The 14,631-nt window shown below is 46.8% G+C and overlaps 1 protein-coding gene and 1 long non-coding RNA gene across 2 annotated transcripts; both read right to left on the bottom strand.

Moving 5' to 3' along the window:
- Positions 1–6,051: 6,051 nt before the first annotated feature.
- Positions 6,052–10,894, bottom strand: LOC142813935 (disintegrin and metalloproteinase domain-containing protein 10-like). The gene is made up of 3 exons (XM_075891886.1): positions 10,714–10,894; positions 6,887–7,092; positions 6,052–6,422 (listed from the first exon to the last, which is right to left on the bottom strand). Exons 2-3 carry the CDS (start codon positions 7,049–7,051, stop codon positions 6,243–6,245), a joined length of 345 nt encoding a protein of 114 aa, XP_075748001.1. The 5' UTR covers positions 7,052–7,092; positions 10,714–10,894; the 3' UTR covers positions 6,052–6,242.
- A 1,430-nt stretch (positions 10,895–12,324) lies between these two features.
- LOC142813936 (uncharacterized) lies at positions 12,325–14,391 on the bottom strand. Its single transcript, XR_012894747.1, has 2 exons — positions 14,243–14,391; positions 12,325–12,403 (listed from the first exon to the last, which is right to left on the bottom strand). It is a non-coding gene; the product is annotated as an uncharacterized LOC142813936 (long non-coding RNA).
- Positions 14,392–14,631: the final 240 nt, after the last annotated feature.

Genomic DNA, 14,631 nt, shown 5'->3' on the forward strand with positions numbered 1-14,631 from the left:
GATTTAAAAGCACTGGATCGCAGGCCATTACGTCCTGGGATGTTCTAAGCTTATGACCAAAGGTGTTCCTACGAGGTTAGGGGTGGAAGTGGAGGCACCCCTTCAGGTTACCTAAACGTCGCAATGTCTGTCTAATACTTTTCCTCAGTCGCACCTGTCTCGTCATTGCGTAAACAGGGTTACAGCCACGCTGGTTTTGGATAAAAGTGGCCAAAGGCACCTTTAGTTTCCAGACTCTGCGTTCGACGTGCTGCCTAAATCGTGTAAATTAGACACAGGACGTCAATTTACTCATCGTTGTTTACGTGCATAACGAGCACACGATAGATATGCCTCTAGCAAGTGGCGAGTTGAAGCTTTGCTGTGACGCGCCACTGAGTAACCGCGCCCTCTATATCGAAACATATTTTTTTCTTAGGTAGTGGAATTACAAATGAATTGGTGCATTCCTAAATATCCCGGTACCATATTTAGGGTTCCAGAAAGCGGTGTTTTAATTTATAGCAACCGTCGCAAACTGTTTAGAAATTGTGACAGTATTCCTATACCTCCAGGAAAAGAGATCAAATGCACTACGCTATCATTTTTTTTTTCATTCGTTGTGACGCGTGTTATAATTACGACTCGACCAACAAGGGTGGGACGTAACGCTGTGATAAAGCTTTGACCCCGCCCCCTTCTCTTATTGGAAGCCTTGCCGAGCCTATGTCCATAACCAAAGGCGCTTCTTATGAGTGCTCACAAGAAACAATGGACATTATTAAAATTTATCGGGAACAGAATTTTCTGTGCATAGCGTCCTGTATGTATGATTTCGCGTGACGTCATCGCGTTACGAGTCCACATTGATTGTCCGATGATCGGAACGCGATACGCTGCTCCGGCGGCCACCGCCCAGTCATCTAGGTAAAAAGTGGTAATGTGCTCCAGCGAACCCATATTTCTGAAGCGACCAGGCGATAGCATTTCCATTGGCACGATGCATAAATTGACAGTTACCGCATGATTTAGACACACGCGCAAACTATTCCGCGTCAGAAAGGAGATAGGTCTACATAGTAATAAATATTCGTTCTCTGATTTTTTAGAACTTCGGACAACTTTCTTTTAAACATCCGGTACATACTTATAAGCAAGCTGGTGGTGCCGAAATGGCGATCCACCACTCGACCAGCTGGCCAGCCACGGCGAGGTCAACCGCGCTGAGCTTTTTTTAGACGATAGTCTTAAATGTTTTTAAATCTTTTTTTTTAAGACGATAGTCTTTCTTGGGGACCTTCGACGCAAAAATTTTGGCCTGTCTTTGTGTACATTTGTCTACATTTGTCTATTTTCCCGCGGTGACAATCTCCCTAACTGCACTTAACGATAACTCAAATGGCCAACCGCATCTGCAGCGACCACCAATATTTCTCAAGTTTCAACGTTCACACTTGTGCAATTGTCAATTAAAAATCAATTATTGCGCATATCTGAGGCACCATAACAACACGTATATGTTCTGTATGTGCGTATTTCACTAGAAAATGCATACATGAGTAATTATAAGGTCCATAGCGTTTATCACGCTGCGCTGACCATGCAATGCTTGCACGAAAAGGAAAGTGTTTCCAACGCTTTGCTAAGATTACACGGTGGTGGCAACTGCACATCGCTTTGCGTTCTGCAACTTATCACCTACGAGACAGGCGCGCACCTTTCTCCGCGGGCATGCACACCTTCCTTCGTTTTAGAAGATAACTACCAGATGGCGCTCGTGTCTAACGTGCCTCGATGCGCTCGTTCGCCTTCGCTGCACGGATAGAGACTAATTCAGCGCTTTCAGAATACAATTCACCCATTTTCTCGCACAGAACATCAAATAAACGTTTTGTTCACTCTCTCCACACACAAGACTATCGTCTTTCGACGACATTTGCAGTGAAACGTGCAGATATGGGGCCAATTTTTTTGTTCGCTTAACTGCTCGAAACGCGTTTACATAGAGTCGGTATAAGCATGCTCGCTCGTAGATTACATGAAAACTATCTGCACTTATACAAACAAAGCAACCTTACCTCGGTGGCAAGGATGTTTCATAGCTTGTAAAAGGCATGGAAATCGTATTTTCTTGCATACTTTCGCCGAGAAAGTCTGACGAATCACCTCATCGACACCAGCTGCTTCTTCTTCGGCTTCGTCTTTTTACCATTTCCATATTTCTATATATTTAGGGAAGGAATATTTCAAAGCATAATCTTATTCTTTATCTCGTTAATCTAGATTGTATTGGTTCACTCTTTTTTTGTTTAAGGGGACGTGAAACGCCGAGGTGAGAAAAAAGTTTGTGGTATTTAGCACAGATAAATTATACGTTCTGTAAAGAGCAAAGCAGCGCCGCAAGGAGTGCGAGAGCACATAAGCGACGCTCGTCTCGTGTTTAAACGTGGCGTACTACACTAAATGCGAATCAGATGCATTTTGACCATTTCTTCATTCAGCTCTATTATATTTATTCAGTACGCTCACTACTATCTATCGCCCCGCCGCGGTGGTCTAGTGGCTAAGGTACTCGGCGGCTGACCCGCAGGGCGCGGGTTCGAATCCCGGCTGCGGCGGCTGCATTTCCGATGGAGGCGGAAATGATGTAGGCCCGTGTGCTCAGATTTGGGTGCACGTTAAAGAACCCCAGGTGGTCTAAATTTCCGGAGCCCTCCACTACGGCGTCTCTCATAATCATATAGTGGTTTTGGGACGTTAAACCCCACATATCAATCAATCACTACTATCTATCTATCTATCTATCTATCTATCTATCTATCTATCTATCTATCTATCTATCTATCTATCTATCTATCTATCTATCTATCTATCGATAGCACACAGCCGCCTACGTCTGGGTGCTCTCGTGATCACCCCCTTAACTTGAAGTAAACCAAAATTAGTATGGGAAAGTAAGAAGAATTGACAAATTCTATTCGCTGGTCATGACGTGAATAATGTCCCAATTCTGTCACGCACGTCGTAAAATACTTTCTGATATACAGTGGCACAAACCCGCGGGCTGCTATGTGCCACTGTTATGGGGGTATGTGCCCCAGGGTATTGACACTTCATATCTACCCAAGAATGGCGGGAACACAAATAAGCAATTTTAACACGTGAGCATTAAAAAAAGCTAGCAGCAGCAGCGTTGACCCAACGAATTTTCAAATAAACATCAGGGTCCCAGCAGCAATCAAACCCCGGCATTTCGCGTGGCAGTCAAGCATTATACCACAGAGCCACGCCAGGTTTGTTCGTGAAACGTCAATAGGGATTACAGGGCTGGCTTTCCAATTTTATAAACATTACCTATGATACAGCTGTCACGTCCCGTCGGGTTAACGTCAATCGTTCTTTGGTGTCATTAGCTGAAGTTTATGTAACAGTGTCCAGGCCTACCATCTTCGCGAGTGCCAGCGCTTCATATAGGCTTACTGCTTTTGTTGCTAATATACGTGTTGCTATTGGTATCGTTACGTAACTGTAAACTGGTTATATAAACGTCATATGCGTCCGTTGAACGTATGTGTGGGCGTGCATTTGTGCATATTTTGACCGCCCCTCCGTATCGTGTCGCTCAATGAAAAAAATCACACAAGGTCGCGTTCAATGCACATGCTTCACCTAACATCGATTCCCAAGGTACGTGGGATCATGCTGCTTATCACTTTCCTTGCTACAATATCTGCTCTAGAACGCTCCAGACGATTCCTATTGCATTTGCAGAAAAAAAAGTGCCATACACTATTGCCGAATAAGCGTCCATCACACCCGGTACATCCATTCAGCTGTTTTTATGGCGAGACACTTTTGTGTAAGAAATTATGGTTGGTTGCGTATTTTTTAGCACTTAATGCACCCGCAAAGCGTAGACATTTCCTGCTCAAAAGGCTTTACTACTGATTACAGGTTCTGGCCACACCACTCTTAATTTTAACACCACCATCGGCAACACCACCACCAGCAGTAGCTCGGGCCCCTGTCGGGTTCAATCAGGGGTCGGGCTGGGCCAAGGCCGGTCCAATTTTTAGACGTGGAGTGTTTTTTGCTCGGGTCTATGTCCCGTGGCGTCGGCGTCCGCACTCGCACTCCGTATGCGCAACGCCTTTCCTCTCCTATGCTCCCGCATCTCGCGTCGCAACGCCAACGCAGGGAGGGTCTGCTAACATGCGCGTGCTCCTCCTCTCCTCAAAACATTCTTCCCCTCGGCGCTTACACCGGCACTGCGCACGTGCGTCCTCTTCCACCCTCTCTCCATCTACATATGGTTCCCGTTAGCGCGAGATGGCGTAATTATTTTTCTCGGGTTCGGGCCAAGCCCGTGTATCACTTCCAGTCACCGGGCCGGGTTCTAGCAGGTGCGCAAGTGCATGTGGCATTCAACGGACTAGTAGTGGGTACTTCGCCAATCAACGAAAGGAAAGACCAAGGTGTAGTGGACACACAGAAACTGTAAATTCAGGGGACGTTCTATGGGATAGTTGAAAACGGTCAATGGTACGCGCACTAACGTCCCTTTCATTGCGACATGGTTGGACAATGCACACGAGGCCCCGATTATATGCTATCGCGTGCTGCGCTGACGGCGAAGTTCAAGAAGCTTCGAAGTTTTCGCAATGGTTTATTATTGTTTATTATTAAATGAGACGCATTCTTTAGCGAACTTCGACGACATTGACCATATCTATTATATCTAGCCGCGGACGTTTGGGTGCTGTCGTGGTCAGCCCCTTAACTTGGCGTGAACCAAAATTAGCATGGGAGGGTGAGATGGTTTGACGAATACGACACGCTGGTCAAGACATGAATGATGTCACAATCTCGTCCCGTACGTCATCAAACACTTCCCGCCAGACAGTGACACATACCCGCCCGTGGGTATGAGCAACTGGTGGTTGACACTTAGTGTACACCCAGGAACGACGAGAACACACATGGGCAATTTCAGCGCGCGAGTGCTAAGAAATACCCGACATTTGTAGCGTTGACACGATGAATGCAAAGAATAAACGTCAGGGTCCCAGCGGCAATCGAACCCCAGCATTTTGTGTGGAAATCAAGTATTCTGCCACAAAGCCACGCCAGGTCTGTTCGTGAAACGTCAATAGTGACTACCGAGCTTGCTATCCAATTTTATAAACATTACATATCTACTCCTATGATATAGCCATCACTTCCCATTCGGGTTAACGTCAATCATTGTTAGGTGTCATTAGCTGAAGTTTATTGACGTAACAGTGTCCAGGGCCAGCATCCTCGCGAGCATCATCGCTTCATATCAGCTTCTGGTGTTGCTAATACGCATGTTTTATATGACATTGTTACGCAAGTGTAAACAACTGGTTATATAAACATCTGCAACTCTTCAACATATCTCTGTGCGTGCAACATTCGTAGATATATTTAGCGTCATTTCATGACTTGTTGCTCTAAACAAAATTGCAACACGGTCACCTTCCTTCCGCATGCTTCACATAACGGCATTCCCAGGTACGTGGGATCTGCCGAATTTTTTTTTTGATATCATGCAGAAATAGCCGACTCCTACACAGCTTACCTTTCCACATTTTCTCATCCAAACGAAGAAACGAAAAATATTCACTTGTGATGACCCTATTGCGTCAGAGTGCGTCCTTGATCTTCTCATGCAGGCACACAGCGAATCCCTTCACATTTCATCACAAAGCTATTACTGAAGATTGGTAGTGAATTCTCCGTTGCCTTTTCCACTTCGATACAAAGCTTTACTTCAATTTCTTGGCTCTAAGTTGTTCAGAGATGTGCAGTACGCGAGACTATCAGTGGCAGAAAGAGTTGCCTCCCTGCGGCAGTCCATGAGCATTTCGACACGAGTAATCAACGAGAGGGTATAAGGCAGACTTAAGATAACGTTTATAAATCAGTTCTTGACTTCGTGTGCGGTAAGACGTCAATGTGGTGTCCCCTAACAAAATTACGGTAAGGCATATGCGTCTGCGACGTGCAATAAGCTAAAAGAAAAATGTTTTCTGCGGTTACAAAGGAAAAAAAAAACGTGTGCGAAAAGGATAAGCAATATCCGTGATGTATTTGTTTACGATTCAGCAGCAATCATACCACCAAGTAGGTTGCGCAAATGGCGCCGTTTCTTGCCATAATACTAAGGCAAGCTGGCCCTATAGGCAGCCAAGTGACCAGTTGCGCCTGGTATGTGAATCCAGGTGGCGCTCACGTCGTGGTTATTGGCGACGTAAGTGTTCCGAGATGAAGTCAAGCGGGTGGCGGACGGTGACTGTGATCTTCTTGGCCGGCTTCAGGTGAGGGTTGCTGCTGGGGATGTAGGTGGCGCACACACGTATCAGCACAACTGTCGCCACCGCACTGAGCACGATGCCCAGAGCTGTTAGGAACCAGTGACGCTGTGGAACATTGTCAGATGATCCAATCGTTGGAGTGTAATGGAAGGAATGCACAGGTACAGTTATAATAGCGGTATTTTTGCATTGTCAACCGTTTAGTCATGTTTATCCAACTGTTGGTCACAATTTAGCAAGCGTTAGTCGGTGATAATGAGTAAAAAACCATATAGTTCATGTCACGTCACTTGCTCAAGCGCACCTCAAGATTTTTTTTTTTTTTGCACTGTGAGGGTACTGTTTTTCAAGCACTATTCAGCCGGGCTGTTCTTTTTTTATAAGGTGTCACTTGTTTTGATTTACCGGAACAACAACAGCAACATGAACAGAACAAACTAGCGGTGTGCTGCACGCAAAAAGTAATTGATAGAAATATTCAATCTTCAACTTATTTCTTTTTTTCAAACGAACCTATAAATGTTAAGAGAATACAGGTGTTGCGCGAGATTAGATGGATGCGCACTTACCACGAGCAGGTTAGGGAATTCCTTGTTCCCTAGCACGAGCCACTGGAGCCTGGTGAGTGGACCTTCAGTGTCGATGTGGCGGCACTGCTGGAACACGTCGCAGTAGCCGTGATTGTGGTCGCACAGGGCTCCGGGCTGCATCTTCTTGTGGCAGAGGCTACGCATGCGACGGAAGGAACACGCTTCACGGCACTCGCTGCCCGGATCTGGAATGACAATATTCGGGGGGGGGGGGGGAGGTCAGAAAAAGTCGAAGCCCGAAAGAAATTTTAGAAAATGACAGCATGTTCACGGAGTGAACAATGATGAGTGGGGTGAAGCATCCGTCCACACATGCGTCCTTGCGTGCGATCGCGTTCGAGGATGCAGACGGCGCACGGGTAACACCGACGAGACGCGAGCCACGGAAGCCAAGCGGCAAGCGTCTTGAACGCACCCACCGCTCTGCTACGTCCATGCCACACCAACGATCCACCATGTTCTCGTAAACTTCTCATGAACTCCTTCAGCATCCGATGTGGCGCTACTAAACAAAACACTAACGTCAGAAAAGGTGGTCACTGCAGCGAGTGATGAGACCTTTGCGCTGTCTCTCGCTTTGACGCAAAGTGAGCGGTGCGAAAAAGCACGCACAAAAGGCACGACTTCGCGTGCGATCGCACCCAACAGCTTTTTTTATTTCTCACATCATCAGGCACCGCGCAGTAGAAGTACTCTAAATTAATTTTTGTGCCAGTGGGTGTTCCTTTATGTCTATGTATGTACATTTTTTTGCATTTAGCCCAGATCGAAATGGGGCAATGGTTAGGGTATTGAATCCGAGTCCCTGATCTCAGCAGCACGACACATCAGCTGCTGCTAACCCGTACTGGCGTGCACTTTATACCTGTGAGTCGGATATGCCACTTATAAGCAGCAGCTTTGGGCTACTATAGTTGCTTGAAAAATATTTCAATCGCTTGCCGTGTTCTCACTTTAAATATACTTAGCTTATAGAGTGCGTTACGTTCATTAGTAGTGCGTTTGATGATTTTGATGTTGTAGGACAGTTGAGAGAGCGTTGAAATCAAACATTTGCGGGTGTCTCGAGATAAATTGATGGGAAGTCTTTTATCGAGAAATAGACAGACGGAAGTCCTCTGCCAGGATGGGCGGGACTTTGTCATCCTTCACAGTGTCTTGAAGGAAATAAGTGTAAATTTAAGAGACTCTTTTCTTTGTTAGACACAGTATTAATGCTATATAACAAAAAATCTTGCCAAGTAAAGTATAGGGGACGTTATTAGAAGTAATTTTAACGTACTATGTGAAGAAAGAAAAGTGGAGGAAAATATAACTTCGCACGAACAGGGACCAAACCTGCGACTTTCGAATAACGCGTCCGATTCTCCAGTCATTTCCACTCATACAGGTTTTTCTACTCATTTAAGTTGCTGTCACTTGCACTGATGGGGTGTGCGGTCAGGGCTGGGATAAGTCCCCCAAACCACCGTGATCAGGCCTCTTAGACTTTCGAATTGTCACGCGCGTTTCTTGCTTCCGGTTTGTTGTATTCGGTTCACACCCTCAAAGGATGTCAGCAATGCTCTGCGCAGACCACGCCTCAGGGTTCGAGAAGCTTGGCGACTGTAATAAATTATTTTTTTTTCAATAAAGTGCGCACTACGCGAACAGCCGAGATTATTCTGGGTAACCTGGTGTGCGCAAATGTAGCCGAACGACAACAGAAAATAATAGACAGCGACAAGCACAAACGTTTGTCCCCGTCTATTCTTTTCTGTTGTCGTTCGTCTGCATTTGCGAACACCAGGTTATACCCAGAATTATGAACCAACTCGCACAGCTACAAGTTTTACTGAACAAGCTTATTCCAGAGTTTACGCGGCCACCAGCGATGACGCTGGAATCTTCCATAGCGCACGTATCAAACCCGACGCGCTTTACCACCAGTCAGTTTTATTGATGACCGATGCTCTATTCGCTGATGTAAGCGTAGAGCGTGCATTGCTTGCTGCAGTCTCCACCGGCCAGCCGCAAGTTTGGTCAAATAAAGAGTTTCATCATGTACACTGTCTATTTTTATGAAAGGGAACACGCGAACGCGTGGCCAGCGCTCTGCGGCGGCAGCCTACAGCACAATCAACCAACAAGTGAAAAAAACACTTTCGAACGACGTTTGATATGTTGGCAGAGGACTACGCATTGCAGGCGTGAGCAGACAGAGAGTGCAATCGAACAGCGCTTGTCTATTGGCCATAACTCATTATTTTTTGCGGCAACAGATGACGCTGAAAGCGAACGTGTTTCTTTTTGCTGTCGATTGATGGTGCTGTAGGCAGCCGCCGCAGAGCGCAGGCCACGCGTTCGCGTGTTCCCTTTCATAAAGGACGACAGTGTACAAGCCAGCTGCCGCCGTCGTTCTCGTCCCTGTTTCGTGGCAATATTGGGCAAATAATAGTTCAGTGTCCGGATCTGTAAGTGGCGCTTCCCTATGTATTCGTTCTTCATACATTGCAAACGTGCAATGAGTGGTAGGATTGATTTGATTGATATGTAGGGTTTAACGTCCCAAAACCACTATATGATTATGAGAGACGCCGTAGTGGAGGGCTCCGGAAATTTAGACCACCTGGGGTTCTTTGACGTGCACCCAAATCTGAGCACACGGGCCTACAACATTTCCGCCTCCATCGGAAATGCAGCCGCCGCAGCCGGGATTCGAACCCGCGCCCTGCGGGTCAGCAGCCGAGTACCTTAGCCACTAGACCACCGCGGCGGGGCTGAGTGGTAGGATTGCTTTCGCGAACACTACGTTAATAAGAAAATAGGTTTTCTCATTCATAGTTGAGTACATTTTCCAAGTACAAAATAATTAGTTATTCTTTTACCTTCAAATCTCTATTGTTGGGCTTTTTATTTATGAAGTTATTTTCACAAAGCATGATTTAATCTCGTCATACTTTGGTCTTCTCCAGAAAAAACGCACTGATTTTTGATTAAGTTCCGGGAAGATCTGCTTGAGAGCTCGGCAGCCTCGGGCAACACTGTCGTGCGTGTACCGCATACTGCGGGTTTACTCTCAGTCGGACACGATAGTCTAATGGTTACTGCACCCCCGCTGCGGTGGTCAAGTGCCTAAGGTACTCGGCTGCTCACCCGCAGGTCACGGGATTGAATCCCGGCTGCGGCGGAGGCATTTTCTGGGAAGGCGAAAATGCTGCAGGCCCGTGTGCTCAGATTTGGGTACACGTTAAAGAACCCCACATGGTCGAAATATCCGGAGCCCTCCACTACGGTGTCTCTCTTAATCATATGGTGGTTTTGGGACGTTAAACCTCACGTATCAATCAAATCAATCAAACTATGCTTATTGTACTCTACCGCTGACCCAAAGGCTGCGGGATCGCATCCCGGCCTTGGAGGCTGCGTTTAAATGAAGGTGGATTGCTAGAAGCCCGTGTGCTCATATTTAGGTGCACGTTAAAGAACACCAGCAGGTCAAAATTTCCAAAGCCCTGCACCACGACGTCCCTCATTATCACATCGTAGTTTTGGGACGTAAAATCCGAGCAGTTAGCGTTGCATCCAACGCTCTATGACATTGCAGCGAACGCGCCGTGATTATGAACATGCACGCAGGAAACACTGCACTGCAATTGTTATTGGTGGACTTGTTTGTTTGTCGTGTATGTACACATTCGCGATTAGATGCGTGCGCTCACGGAGGTTTTTTGCTTTGTGTGTTACGAGCTCGGAGCTGATGTAATAATGCAGTTCCTCGAGCACGTGTGTCTGACATGTGGAGCTGCCACATCACTCACTCTTACCGCGCTCCCTGCAGGCGATGAGACAGCGCTCTCCGGGCGTCAAGTCCGGTCCGGCGAGGAAGCACTCGACGAGGCCGTACTTGCGGCACACGGAGCGTCGGCACTCGCCGGCCTCGCACAGTTGCGTGCCCTGGTTGCAGACGGTGCCGTTGGCCCGCCACGCGGACGCCGGGCACGAGGCGCTCTGGCCGCTTCATTTCGCTGGTCAAGAACGAAGCTCGCTAACGCTCCCATGTGTGGGAAGTGATGGCTTCTACGCGCATGATTAGGAGGCCCAAACATCAAAAGTGTCATGGCTACCTTACTGTTAAATAAAAGTGTGCGCATGTTAAGGGAGAGCAGACAGAATTTTAAGTGGACATTTAACAAGTTAAAAATTTTTTAGCGCGCACAAAAGACAGGGACACACTGAAAGGAGGCATAAACGAGCTCTTCTTTCTGTGTGCCTCATCTTGTGTGCGCGCTACAAAATTGTCCGACATGAATTCTTACCGACTTACCCAGCTATCAATTTTGCGGGTCGTTTCTTGTTTTCTTGGCATTCAGTGTTAATTATCCCTGCATCGGAACCAGAAAACTTGTACAAGTTATGCTAGTTTGACTCAGTAAACGTTTTTATCATCAGGCATTTGCAAGTCAGCACCCCCGCAATGTACATTGTCATGACGAGTCAAATTCGTTCACTAGGTTTGCGAGCTCTGCATGCAGCCAAAGTAGCTGTCGGCTTCGCTGCACGACGATGTACTCATCATTTTTTTTACGCTCACCGCGTGCAACTGACGGCATGACAGAACTGATGCAAGAACGTCCAGGTTGCTGCCCCCGCACGACATATACTACGTTAGACTGTCTTGGCCCGTCACTGAAACAACCCCCTCGATATGGAAACCGATAAACGTTTTTTTTTTTTAAAGCAGTCCTATTAAAATTACATTCTATGCGTTCCGACGCACTCCGATACCCTTCTTAATGTTCTCAACACAAAAAGTTGTTAAAGCAGTAATATGATAACGTCTAAAATTCACGCCAGTACTCCTCTGAGCCGCGACGCGAAATATGATTTCGCCGAGAGCTATTAGTGCTGTCACATTGAACGCTGAAAGTCGATTTTCTGAATATGGGTTGTTTTGTGGGGAACTTTTGTTCCAAATATTGTATCCCTTCTTTGCATTTGTGCTTATAACGAGAAGCAAATACCTTTATGTGTTTCAACGTCAGCGAAATAATTTAATGGGATGTCAGCGTTGGGCGTGTGGGGAGTAATGTCAGTAAATATTTATCTCTGAACGTAAAAGGGCAAGAGAGAAATCTCATTTGTAGCGTTGCGAACGCTCCAGATACTGTTTTCTTCGCGTAATAAGAAGAGTGGCATTACTTTCCTTAACAAACACATCGAATACACCAAATACTATAAAGCCGTCCTCGAGAAAAAGTGAGCCCAGCGTTGAAGAACTTGACGAGCCACTACGTCGCGTTTAATTTTCTGTTCATGTGGTGTGTACTTTCCGAGTGGACATCCATGGAGGGGCTGTCTCTCTGTTGTCCTATTCTCACCAGGATAAGAAAACGTTTAGGTACGTCGAAAGGATACTCGCAGAAGGCCTCGAAGCGACAGTCATCTTCCTGACGACAAGACATCGACGTACGTTGTATGCCGCACCTCTTGGTACAACACGCCGAGTTCGCTGGGCTGGGTGGAAAGCACAAGGATCAGTTGTAAAAAAAATAATTAAGCAAATCGGTTCACGTTCAAAAAATATTGCAGGCGACTCAAGGGCGGATCCAGCCACTCATTTTAGGAGGGGGAGGGTCGCTTGAAGTAACACTCGATAGGAGGCGTGGCCTTACTTTTTTGTTTTTACTAGCGCAACAACTATATTGTAGCATAAATATTGTTAATATGTGCATATGGTGGTCCCACTCATTAGTCCTAATCAGTGATAGGAGGTGGACAGCAAGGACTGGAGAAAGGGGGGGGGGGAGAGTGATGACACAAGCGGTTAGGAGTGATCGTTCCTACCCCCACCCCCCCTCTGGATCCGCCCCTGAGGTGACCATAATCCTTAAGTTAGATGTCTGTTAGAGGAACTCGCACTGGTCGCACATCGATAGTCGCGTGCCCTAGCGTGTATTTCTTTGTTTTTGCTGTGCTTCGTTGCACTGTCGAAGCGGATCACAGAGGCCACGTAAAAAGTAGCTCGTGGTTGAAATTTATTCCACCAGGTTGCGGTACGTTTCCGGCTGCTGACAGGAAAATCATCTGCTCTTTCAAAAAAATTCATTCAATTACTAATTACAGTTTGTAATGCCTTATATGAAGAAAATCATATGCTCCGATATCATATGTTTACCCTATGACTCTTAACGCTAACCACCACCATCGATTAGCGCCCGACTGGAGGTGTTTGGAAGTGAAGCAAGGATGTCACACATTTCCCGTACCACTAAAAAGTGACACCTAGTCTCGTTAGGTAAAGCTGACAGTACAGACGTAAGAATATATTCTCTTTATTTAAACATGATCTCTAAAGGTGGTGGAAATGTTAAAAAAGCAGTACTGAGAACCACCCGTTTGTACTGTAGCACCAGAGTTGTATACGTGGTGGAGGAGGTGAACTAAATGAGAAATAATAATTATTTAAGAACTTTATTTATCTCTTGTTAAAAGGAAGGGGGCAATAAGACAGTGTGTGGTGGGGAAGAACTACTGGAAATGGTCCTCCTCTACCCTCCAAGCCCACTCCAACATAACCTCACTTTCTTACCCAGAAAGGGGTCGTGAAGGACAGTTAGCTGGGCGCCCGGTGCAAAGGGCATTTAGCACGTCGGGAGGGAGAGCCCCAAGATCTCCGCAGCCTAGCGGGCTTTCTGAACAGCCCGAAGTTCGTCTGCTAGAAAACGTTTCAACACTTTGGCACATTGTTCCTTGGTCTTGACGTAAGTATCCCTCGATGCACAACCACATAGCATGCGGTTCAAATCTACACGTTCACGAAACTGTTCACACACGTTGTCCGTCGTAGTCTGGGTCGACGTGCTTCATACGCCGTGGGCTGGGGTATGAGTATGTCTGCAGCAAGCATTACGTGACTGTCTGGCTACACGTTAACTTCTTAGCCGGGAGGGAGTTACTATCGCCGGCCTCGATGAAATTGCTTCGTGATTTTGTAAAAAGTGAATAGTTGATCCCTGCTCTCCATGTGCAGTTTGGGGGGAAAACCGTAGTGACGCGGTCGATGAGTACTTGCGCCGCCTCGTGTGCAGTCTCGTTGAGATTCCGCAGGTCGTCCCTTAAGCTGCCCATGTCTGTCGGGAACCAAACGATGAAGTGATCGGTTATGTCCACCTAGTATTCGCAGTATCGCCTTGTCTATTCCGCCCTCAGCGAAAGCTCGAGTGGCTGCTCTAGAGTCGTTATAGAATACAATCATTGTAGTAACTTGTATCTGTATATGAACTACTTCTTGCCAGAGTATCTTGTATCGTATCGCGATACAACTTCAAAGTATCCTTGCCCAGCCATTCATACCTGCACTTCGCTCCGGGTCGCAACTTGCACGCTTTGTCCGGCCCACTCTGCCGCGGGTAGCAGCAATGGTCGGTGCATTCGCTGTTGTCGTAGCCGCAGTCGCACTCTTCGCCCGCCTCGCGCACCTTGTTGCCGCAAAAAGGACCACGTGGCTCTGCGTAAGAACGCGCGCACGTATGCGTATGGTAAAGAGAAGAGCTTGTGGGGTCTCGAAATGAAAGCAGCGATCTCGGAACCATGACCTACTGTACTCCTGACCTGCTCGGATGGCAGAGCTCCTATAGGAACGCGTGTCCCCACTCTCGTTCAACCACTCACCATTGGTGGCGCTACCTATAACCGGTTCGTCTGCTACTTTACGGTTGTTTTGACGGTGCTGGAATAAGAAT

This window comes from Rhipicephalus microplus, chromosome 4 (genome assembly GCF_043290135.1).
Source record: "Rhipicephalus microplus isolate Deutch F79 chromosome 4, USDA_Rmic, whole genome shotgun sequence".
NCBI classification, from domain to species: Eukaryota; Metazoa; Arthropoda; class Arachnida; order Ixodida; family Ixodidae; genus Rhipicephalus; species Rhipicephalus microplus.